At 55.8% G+C, this 11,363-nt stretch overlaps 2 protein-coding genes across 2 annotated transcripts; both read left to right on the forward strand.

The window, feature by feature from the left end:
- Positions 1–661: 661 nt before the first annotated feature.
- LOC117641108 lies at positions 662–3,464 on the forward strand. Its single transcript, XM_034378221.1, has one exon. The coding sequence runs from the start codon at positions 1,229–1,231 to the stop codon at positions 2,918–2,920; it is 1,692 nt and encodes a 563-aa protein (XP_034234112.1). The 5' UTR covers positions 662–1,228; the 3' UTR covers positions 2,921–3,464.
- Positions 3,465–3,510: 46 nt separating this feature from the next.
- LOC117641625 lies at positions 3,511–10,781 on the forward strand (the record flags this gene model as incomplete). Its single annotated transcript, XM_034379110.1, has 4 exons — positions 3,511–6,496; positions 8,911–9,072; positions 9,181–9,317; positions 9,633–10,781. Coding segments are annotated over 4 exons (4,434 nt in total), but the record flags the coding sequence as incomplete, so codon positions are not given.
- Positions 10,782–11,363: the final 582 nt, after the last annotated feature.

The following is an 11,363-nucleotide window of genomic DNA, read 5'->3' on the forward strand; positions in this document are numbered from 1 at the left end:
TTAACAACAAATCGAGTTTTTGTCCAATCACAAAACTTTATATACCAAAATTTTGCATTTTTTTAGATCTTTCGAACAGTATGATCATATTGGATCCACAGGCAATACATATTCCCGTAAAGATCACTTTTTAGTGTTTTTGAGCTTTCGCTGAGATGGGTAAAGTTTCGCCCTGGCAACAATTTTCGTCCGATCACAAAGTTTTATATACCAAAAATTTGCATTTTTTGAGCTCTTTCCATTCCTATAGAAATTTGGGACCTTTGAGCAAACAACAGACCCTTAAATCCAATTTTTAGTGTTTTGAAACTTTGTTTTAGCGTTAAAACAAGTGCCCGGGCTTAACTAAGATGTCGAGCCACATCGCCCAGACTTTGCAGGGATATAAAGGAACATATTCCGCACCCATCGCGAGATAGCCGCATCCTGGGCGATCCATGGTTTCATCCCTGTAGGGCCGAAAGTGCCATTTTTCACTATTGGACTGTTGCGCCACTCCACGCAGGTTCAAACACTTAACGGGCCGCGGCCGCTGCATCCGCCACCGCCGCGGCCCATACCCCTTGTGTCAGCAAAAATCGCCGCCGGGCGCGTCGCGAAGGGCCGAGGCCCGGAGCGACGCGGCCGCGGACGGGGAGTCGCAGCCCAGCAGGGACACGGACAAGGTGAGCCAAGCTCTAGTGGGGAGTGACCGGGGCTCGAGCGCAAGTTAGGCCATTGTAATAGTGCGTCAATAAACCATGGTCATGGTGATCAGTCTCATTATCTGAAGATCCGTGAGTTCACTAACAAAACATCTGGCGCATCGGCCGGGCTTGCCCTAGCCCACCACGTGGCGCGATGGAAGGCATTCCTCGTTTTTAACCTTTCCATAAAAGGGAGATCTTCTCCCTTTCTTTAAAATTCAACCTTTTTCTTTCCGAGTAAATTCAGTGTAGATTTAGTGCAAAAGTGTTAAGGTGGTGTTTGTGTTGATTGCTGTGTTTGTGCTCTGCTGTGCAACTGTTTCCTCTACTGTGCCTGTGTCTGTGCTATCTTCCTTTACGTGTTGTGCGACGCTGTGACGGGCCACGCCGGAAAGTGAGTACAGTGATGCGGTCTGTGTTCTGTGTCTGTGTGGGGAAACGCGGCGCGCGCGGGGCGAGGGTACCACGGCGCGCGGAGCGACAGCTCGGGGAACGTTTCGAGGAGTGCGTAGAATGAATCACATGTCGCGTAAAGTTTGGCAATGGGTGAAAGACCAACTGTAGCCCAAAATATAGTCAGCACTTGTCAAATCGAAGACGGATGCCGCCAACCGGTTGCGTATATCGCGAACCCAGAAGTGTTAGACGCGCGCGCGGCTAAAGAAATCGCAGCAAAATTTTTCGGGGAAATTGAGAATTTACCACTAGCACTAATTCCGCCAGTTACTCCAGGACAAGTGCGCGTCGCGGCGTTTTGCGAGTTCTTCACCGGGGACAACGGTATCAGCAACGTTTCGCCTGGGCTTAGAATCGTCGCGCGCGAGACCGACTTCGACAACCTGCGAACACCGAGCGTAAAACTTGCAGTTCCAAAATTAATACAAGCGCTCAAAGGTCACTTGGGCCTCTGGACCCTCTCTCAAATCCAAGCTCTCCTCGCGGAAATTCTAATTTTGATTGCTGGCATCGATATCGCGGAGAAAGAGGCGGCTCGGCAAAGAAGGATAGAGGAAGAACGTAGGCACAGGGAAAACAGAGACCGTAACAACATGCCGCCCAAGCCAGCACTGCCGGCTTCGTTGCAGCCCGTGCTGCGTAAATTCGATGAAGCGGACGTTCAAGGGTGGTTCGATCAAGCCCGAACCGTCTATAGCCGGTTTGAAATTGACGAGGCTCACATCCAGATGTACGTGGCCCCGCACCTGCCAGCGTGGGCCGAAGCAGCGCACGAGGTACACCAAAATAAGAACTGGGATGAGTACGTGCGAGAAATGGTCACCGCCTTGCAGGGCGATAGGACCCCGTCTGCAGTGAGGCAGCGCCTGCTCCAAATGAAGCAGGGCAGCAACGAGACAATCCGGGCATTCGTTCAAAGGGTTGCCGGGGCGGCTAGGAAGGCGGACCCGCCGCTGGCAGAGATAGAGGTGTGCAGGACGCTCCTGCAACTGCTTCCGGCGGACCAAAGCCGGCTGATGGTGGGTGCAGGCTGCACCACCGTCAGCGATTTTCTAACGCGGCTAGAAAATGCCCTTGTTGAGAGCAAAATCGTACAGAAGGACGACGGGGAGGAAAGGATGGCCCGGCTGGAAAAGCTGATTCAGCAGAAGCTGGACTCCAGAGCCGAGAGCAAAATCCTAGCATTGCTGGAAACAGCGCCGGACCCGCCGTCCTCTGTCGAGGACTTGCTCCTTGGGAAGCTGGAGCAGCTTGGCGTCGGAAAGGCGGCTGCCGCGGCCGGGGCAGCATCCGAGCCATCGCAGGCCGAGAAGGTGGACCAAATTTGGGCCATGTTCGTGGGCCGCGGTGGCCGCGGAGGCCGCGGGGGTGGCAGTGGCCGCGGGGGTGGCTCTGCGGGGCGCGGGCAGCGGGGCGGCTGGGCACAGCAGCAGCTGCAGAGCTACGGCGGCTTTGGCGGCTTCAATGGCTATGCTGACAGGCTCTCAAACATGCCGCAGAGCTACGGCGTGGCAGTGCCAATGCCACAGTTCGCCCCGCTCGTACCGCCGCAGTACGCCCAGCCGTACGCGTCCCCGGTGCAGTACGCACCGCCCCAGGGGCACGCGGTATTCAACCAGCAGCCTGCCGGCATGCAGGGCATGCCGCAACAGCGCTGCTATTTTTGCCACTACCCAGGGCACATAGCCCGGGACTGCCGCAAAAAGGCGGCTTTTTTAGCCGGGCAGGGCCTTGGTCCAGAGCAGCAGCAGGGGCCGGGCCCGAACGCGGGTATGTAAATTCGTTGGCAGGAGGAGGGCCGAAGGGCGCACCGCAGGGCGCTGTGAGCGCACCTGACGACACGACAGGCTGGATTAAAATCCAGATTCCGGAGGACGGAAATTGCCTGTACGGGTCGCTTAGCTTTGCGCTCTTTCGGTCGCTCAACGCGACGCACGCGCTACGTGCACTAATTTCTAAGTTCATTTTCAATAATTGGGGTAATTTTAGTGACTTTGTTGTAGGGGAATCTAGGCTAGAATATTTTCGTCGGCACGCTGGCAATGGCGTATTGGCAACGGAAGTGCAGCTCAAGGCAGCCGCGGAGGCTCTCCATCTTCACTTGGAGGTCCGCCTGCCGGACAGGAAGCTGACTTTTCACGGAGCGTGCAAGGGTGAGACACCCCTCAAAGTGTACCTGCTCTTCCGTCCGCCATACCATTGCGGCCACTTTGATTGCTTGTTACCGCCGGGCTGGCAAAAGCCCCGGTGGCACTTAGATTTTAAGAGTGTAGGGCACACGGGCAGCCCGGCCGCCGGCCGGGGTGTCAAGTCGCGCGGCGCGGCCAGGCCCCCGGTGGCGGCGGCGAGCCCGGCCGGCGCGGCGGCGAAACCCGAGTGGACCCAAGTGCGGTACAGTCACAGGGGCAACGCGGCGGCGAGGCGCGTGCCGAGCCCCGCGCCAAGCCCCGTGCCGCCTGAGAACTCAGGGGACGCACTGTGCTCCTGTAATGTTGACCCGGAGGTGCTTAAACGGGTAGCGCGCCTGCCACCAGAAGAGGTCGTGCAGCTTGCCGACCCGGAGTGGTACAACCAGCGAGTGCGTGTACTTGTCAACGGAGTGGAAGCACTCGCGGCCCTAGAGCCAAGCGCGCGCTGCTCCCTCTTGCACCCCCGCCTTGTAAATAGTGCTTTGGTTAGTGCAGATAGGGTTAAACACGTGGTTTTCGGGGACTCGTACGCGAGTCCCGTCCTGGGTTTTTCCTTCGGGCTTCTTCAGCTCGAAGACGGTGTAAAATTGGGTTTAAGGTTTAGAGTGAGTGAAATACCAGTAGACTTAGTGCTAGGTAGTGATTTCTTGTCTCGAGTGAACGACACTTGGCGGTGCACAGAGGACGGCCGTCTCGAGCCGGTGGCTGTGTGTGAAATCGGGGCGAACACCGAGGAACTGTTCACGGTGCGTCTGCGCGTCGACGGGCTGCAATTACGAGCCGCCATCGACACCGGAGCGACACGGACAGTACTCCACTCTCGCTTCCTCACAGACAGCAAGGCCCTCAAGGCGGCCAACGTGTCACTGCGCATCGCCAACAGCGCTAGGCTTAAAGTGCACGGGCAGTACTCGCCCCTGTTTGAGTTTGACGGTGGACCGGCCCTCGAGCATCCTACAATTGTCGCCGACATGCTTCCAGTCGACATTTTGCTGGGTAATGACCTCTTGCGACGCCTCAAAGGCGCGGTCGACTGGAAGACGGAGACGGCGCGTCTCGAATGGGCTGGGGTCGAATATCTCCTTCCGCGTTGGGCAGACGGCGGCGGCGCATCCGCCGAGCCGCGGGCAACAACGGCTTCAAATATCCTGGTCGCGGAAAGCCGCAGACTGGGCGACATCGACGTTTCCGCGGCTCACGATTCTCCAATTTCACTGCTCACGTGCAACGAAATGCTCCTGGAGCCACGACAGCTCACGGCGGTGCAGGTGCACGCCGGGCACGTGGTGCCAGAGCTGCCGGCTGTCTGCACGCCCAAGCGCTTGCTGGGCTCGGACAGTATCTTTTCCCTTGAATCCGTTGTCACTTCCGCAATGGAAGTCTACATTCTCAACGACTCTGACGAGCAAGTCACATTACCCGCGGGTACGCGCGTCGCGACCATCGACTTCGAGGACCGGGGTTTGGACCCCGCCACGGTGGTGCCAGGCAGTCTGGGCGAAGTCTGCTGCGCCGTAGCCGGCGGCAGGCTCGAGCTGGAGTCGTGTGACGATCAGCTGAGCGGCACACTGTGCAGCGTGGCCGAGGGCGCTGGGGTCGCCGACCGGCCGCCGCTCCCCTCCCTCGAAGAAGCGGACATCTCGCCCGCGCAGCGCGACAAAGTGCGCCACTTGCTTCACAATTACCGACATGTCTTTGCTTATGAACTAAAGCCAGGAGCATTCATTCCCAATGCGTGGGCGCATCTCGAGCGCAAGGTCAATTCCACCATCTTTAAAAAGAATTGGCCTTGGTCCGAAATGCAACGCCGCCTCGCCGAGCAGGAAGTTGCTAAACTCCTTAAGGCGGGAGTCATCGAGGAAGGCTTCGCTAAGTTCTGCACCCTCCCTGTGTTTGTCATCGCGAAGCGCGGTTCCACTCTAGAGGCCCCCGTGGGCCGCGTCTTGCTGGACGCGCGTGCTCTCAATAACACGCTGGCCGAGTACAAGTACAAGGCCACCACGATCAGCGACGCGCTTCGCTATTGCTCTGATAAAAACCTTCTCTGTGTAGGTGACATTGTGTCCTACTTTTTCACTATACGCGTAACTGACGAATCTAAGGAGTACCTTGGATTTCAAGTGGGGGAAAAGCGCTACCGCTTTACCCGACTCGCTCAGGGCCTGAAAACGGCCCCCCAGATTGCGCAGTCCATGATGGGCTACGTCCTAGCCGGCCTGCCAGTGTGTAGCTACCTCGACGATTTAATCGTCGGGGGCACCGACTTCGATTCCCTGTTTAGCGTTTTCGAGCAAACGCTCCACCGCCTCTCCGCTAACAATCTCTGCCTCCGCCCCGACAAAACGATTCTTTTCCGCAAAACTGTCCCAATGCTCGGCGTCATTGTCGAGGCGGGGCGCAAAGTCAGGCCGGACAAGAGTCGTTTCCGACCCCTTTTGGCTCTAAAATATCCCAAGAACGCGAGGGCGCTCAAGTCCTGCATCTGTTTTCTTTCGTATTATCGCCGGTACATTCCAAAATTCGCTATCAGAACCTCCCACTACAACGAAATGGCCAATGAAAAGTGCCCTTTCGTGTGGACGGAGGAGAACGCGGCGGACATCGAATCGATGTACACCCACCTGTTAAATAATGCCACTTTGTCCCTTTTCGATGAGAAACGCCCGACCAAGCTGCACGTCGACGCGTCCCAGCTTATCGGTGTCGGGGCTTTCCTTGCTCAAAAGGAAGGCAACTACTACCTTCCGGTGGGGTACTTCTCGGCGAACCTCAACAAGACCCAAAAAGCGTGGTCCTCCTTTCACCTCGAGTGCCTTGCGCTTTTCTCTGCAGTCCGCTGCTTCGAGAGCGAGCTGCTCTCGGTAGAGAAGTTCACAGTCGTTACCGACTGCTCCTCGCTGCGCTACCTGCTCTCAATGCAAGCACCGAAAGCGCCTCTTGACCGATTCATCGCGTACCTCTCTACGTTTACTTTTGACTTCGAAGTGGTCGGTACGCGTGATAACAAAATCCCCGATAGTCTTTCCCGCCTCCACACCGTGGACGGCGACATTCCCCTCCCCGCGTGCCTGGACACGGAGTTCAACGCCGAGGCCCCGCAAGAAGGCCACGGCGCCGTGCTCCAGGTCATCACGCGGGCCGCGCGGCGCAGGGCCGCCGAGGAGGGCGAGGGGACAGCGGGGGAAGGAGCGGGCGGCGCCCCCCTCCCCGCCGCTGGACCCGAGCAATTAGTGCGGCAGGCGGCCGCGGACGGCGACACCTCCCGGGGCGCCCCGCGGGACGATGACGTAGCGCGCGCATCTGCAGCGCTGCCTCACGCCGCGGGCCCAGCCGCGCCGAAGGAAGGAATGCCACCCGACAGTGACGTCAAGGCCGGCTGTCACGGCCCGGCGGCGCCGCCGCCTTTAGCCGCTATCAAGCGCTTGCAGAGACTGGACCCCCAGCTCGCCCCAATTTTTGAGGCCTTAGCTGGAAGCCAGCCTGCAAAGCAGCACCCTGCGTTGTACGTGCGGGGCAAACGGGCTTACACGCTGCGCGACGGGTTACTGGTTACCAACACAGCCCCCGCCGCGACGGTCATTCCAGCTGCCCTTGTCCCTCAGGTCCTTAACTTGTACCACGACCTGTGCTTGCACGCAGGGGAACGGGTCATGCTTTTGGCCCTCTGTAAATATTATTTCTGGCCGTCAATGGGGCGTGACGTAAAGGACTACGTCCGTTCGTGCACACAGTGCGGGGAATTCAAGCCCTGCACAGTTAAGTACGGCAAACTCGGAACGCCTCCACTGCCGGACCTCTTCGAGAGTATTGCTGTAGATTTTACTCATATTCTTACCGTTAAGTCTGGGTTTACTCACTGCCTCGTTGTCTGCGACATGTTCAGCAACTATTGCCACTTGTCGCCAGCAAAAGCCACAACTGCAGCTGAGGTAATTAGGGGTCTAGAAAACTTCTTCAAACTGCACGGGATATGCCGCACGCTGCACATGGATGCAGCCGGCTTTGCCCGCAGTGAAGAAATTATTAATTTCGTAAGTAAGTTAGGAATTAAACTAGTAGTCAGTGCTTCGCATGCGCACTTTAGCTCGGGTCGTGTAGAAGCTTCAGTTAAAAGAGTAGTCTCTGGGATTAGATTTTTAATTAATAATCGTAGGAATAGGAAAAAGCAATGGCACACTCTATTACCGTTTATACAGTTCCATATGAACGCCCAGCCGCAAGTCTCCTCTGGACTTTCGGCGTATGAAATAGTTTATGGCAAACAACCTCTGACTCCTTTCTCCCTCAAAACTGTGCTGCCTGGCACAGTGTGTATAAATAAGCGACTGAAACTACTCGAAGAAATTAGGCAGTCTGTTATCTCAGCAAGGCAAAAGGCGCAAGCCATCTACAAGTCTAAGTACGACTCCAATCGTAAGAACATTTCTTATAAAGTTGGTTCTCCTGTTTTCGTGTGGTTCGAGCGCAAAGCATCGCTCACTAACCCTAAAAAGCTTCAAAAACTTTACCGCATTGGCACGGTTTCTAGGAAAGTCTCAAGCCTTCTCTATATCATTAAGTTGCGCACCAAAACAGGCCGTGTTTGGAAGCGCCTTACTCACGTTACGCACCTGAAGCCCAGTCACGCGCGGCCGACACGGCTGTCACTTAGAAATGACGTTTTTGCAAGTTGATTGCGCCGCAACAAATGCGGCTCACTTGTTGTGATTCGTAGGTAGGATTTTCTTTGATTTTCGTTGGGCGTGTACCGCCGAAGGCTCTCTCTCTCTCTCTCTCTCTCTCTCTCTCTCTCTCTCTCTCTCTCTCTCTCTCTGTCTGTCTGTCTCTCTCTCTCTAAGTTTTCCCCTATTTTCTGCACAACCAACAGACCAACCAGCGCAACCAACGTACACCGTCGTCTATTAAAACAACCTTTTGCACTGTTTGTTTGACAGGCTCTTAAATCAACGCAGCTGAAATGCAACTGATCCACTTAAAAGGGGACGCCTTGGCCTCGCCGGAGGACATGCCGATCGTTCACTGCGTAAGCCGCAATGGCGCGGTATCCGCAGGCTTCGCGCTGCAGGTGGAGCGGCGGTATGGCATCCGGCGGGAGCTGCAGGCTACCCGCAGCACGTGCCCTGGCCTCGTAGTGCTTCGCCGAGGCCAGAGGCTTATTTTCAATCTTATAACTAAATTTCACCACACCGACCTTCCTACCATGGAAGACTTTGGCATATCTCTTCAAATTCTAAAGCACTTTTTGATCAGTAACAATATCCATTGCTTCGCCACGGTTGAGCTGGGCTCCGGACTCGACCGGCTAAATTACAATGATGTTTTGAGAACCCTGTGTGAGGTGTTTTATGACACGAAAATCATCATTTATATGCACCATTTGTGATTATTTTCGTTCTCCCCCCGGTCGCTCTCGTACCTTGGCTTCCTTTTCTGTGTACTTTATGTCATGAACTAACATTATGTTTTTTTTTACGCTTTTCATTAATTTACCCCTGGCTGGTGCTGACGGCGTTTCTGGTATGTAGTCTTAAGTATGAGCGTAACTGCAATGTTTTTGCTTATGCTCTTGCCCCTTGTAGTGGGCGGCCCCACAGGACAATGGAAATCTGTTGCCAATACGGGCGGCCTAAACTTGCTTGTACACCCTGAAGCCAGAGTGGCAACGGGTTCCCTAGAAGTATCGATCCAAACAAACTTGCCAAAGCTCGACCTTCAAATCTCCAAACCTGAAATTAAAAACTGTACGTTTTCGGTACCGGCTCTGAACCAGATGTGCGCGGCGCTGAACGCGGTCGACGTGAGCAGCTTTCAAATACTACTTGAGCTAAAATCTGTTTTCTTTAAATCAGACGACCTGTTGCCCATCCGCGCTAAGCGCGAAGCGTGGTTCCCAAGTTGGGGTAGATTCAACAAGAGGTTGACCGGCACGGCAACAGAAGCAGATCTTGACATTGTAATTGACCGGGTCAACAACATTAGCCATGCAGTAACCGAAATTTCAGGCCGCCAGACAGAATTTGAAAATATCACTACAACTAATTTCGTACAACTTCATTCACTTGCGGGAAAAATTGACAGAAATCTTGTTGACCTGGCTGCTCACGTGAACAAATTCGGCGCGGCACTTGCAGGGCACATCAATGAGGGCGAGGTGGTTGCAAATAGGTTGGTAATGCAAGCCGCGCTCTCCACTAAAATAAATTTGTTACTCACTCATCTGGCAACGCTACGCTCTCTGCATTCGGCTTGCCATGACAGGAAATTATCCCATATTGCTATCTCTGTCGATCAATTACGACAGGTCATCAAAACAGAGAGTGAAGCTTTGGCACGCCGCGGAGCAAGGTTTGTCTTCGATGTTAGTGAAATAGAATATATTTATAGTTTTCCCTCTACCTCCTGCTCTGTTTCTAAAGACTTCTCCACTATGACTCTTGTCGTCCTCCTACCTGTTGCTCCCATTGCCTCCTCGTGGCGTGTCGTTGAGTTCGAGCCGCTTGACTTCCTGCACCAAGGACTCACGTGCCGAGTCCTGGAGGACTCTGTGCGTCTGGCCATCAGCGCGGACGGGACGCCGCTGCCCCTACACGACGACCCGGAGGGCACCGTGCCGGTCTACTACCTGCGCCGGCACGCCAGCCCCGAACACCTGTCACCGTGCTTGCGCGCCCTTGCCAAGGACGACACCATGGAGGCGCTGACGGAGGCATGCGTGCTTCACTGCGAGGATAGGCGAACGACGACGACTCAGCACATCCGCGGCAACACCTACGCGATCCTGAACCCCACGGTCGAGGTGCAGCTGATTTGCAACAACAAAGTACACCAACGCCTGCACCAGCTTCAGGACGGGCGCCACCAGGTCGACATGCCGTGCAACTGCTTGGCGCAGACGTCATCGACACCGCCGGAGACTATCATCGAGTTGGGCACCATCTGCACCTCGACGGCGGCGGTGCGGGTGTCCAGGATCTGGGCCGAGTCGAACTTCACTGCCCAGGCGGCAATCGGGGGAGGCATCTCGTACACCAACTACTCGACGGAGCACCTCCCACCCGTACATGTTATCACACCGCGGCCGCCAGTGACAGGGCACTTCTGGGCGGACCTGCCCCTATCAGGCATGTCCCACGCCGAGTTCGGGCTCTGGTCCGCCCTTTCGCTGATCATCGCCGGCCTCGGCGTCTTCGCCGCTGTCGCAGCGTGCTGCCCTACAACCACCATGACATCCGGGCTCGGCATCGTATCCACTCTGCTCGCGTCGTGCTGCCGCAATCCGGCAACTCCAAGACGGCTAGCCAAGCCTGCTGCCGCGCCCCAGCCCTCAAACGACGCGGACCAGCAGGGGGACACCGAGACCCGCCAGCAGGACGACGACGGCGGCGACGCAACGCTCGCTGTCACGCTCAGCAGGGACATGGGTGTACATGTCCATACCACCTTCCAGTGAGAGCGCGGGGTCGCGCTTCATCGGACGCCGGTAGGGGTGCCAACCACACTACCAAGACCGATGGGTTGCCTACCCTGCCGGCGGACCACCGGCGAAGGCGGGAGTAGCAGGGCAAAGTCTCTCTCCCTCCCTTTCTCTCTCTAATACCTTCTCATCCCTTCACGGTTAGCGCGACTCCTTGAAAAACAAGGACGGTTTTTAAAAAACAAGGAAAGATGGAACACTTCAAGGAAGTTCCTTGGAAGTGTGCTCCCATTCCAAGGAGGCTCCCCTGTTTTCCAAGGCCAGTCCCTTGTTTTCTTGGACTCCAGACAAATTCCAAGGGCCCGCCTTGTTTTTGGGGTGCACTTCCAAGGGGACGCCTTGGTTGGTCTCTGCCGATTCAAGGAACCGCCTTGTTTGTCCGCAAAAGCTCGAGTTACGTCGTCGACCACGTCATGAGGTCCCCGATGACGTCCCCCTGGGGTTCACCATGACGACCCCCATGTTTCTCCGTGCCGTTGAGTCTGCCGGGTCTCACAGTGGCCAACGCCGAAAACCGTTTTCTTCTACGTCCAGTACTTTCGGAGATACGAGGACGTA

Source organism: Thrips palmi, unplaced genomic scaffold (assembly GCF_012932325.1).
Source record: "Thrips palmi isolate BJ-2018 unplaced genomic scaffold, TpBJ-2018v1 HiC_scaffold_15, whole genome shotgun sequence".
Classification (NCBI taxonomy): Eukaryota; Metazoa; Arthropoda; class Insecta; order Thysanoptera; family Thripidae; genus Thrips; species Thrips palmi.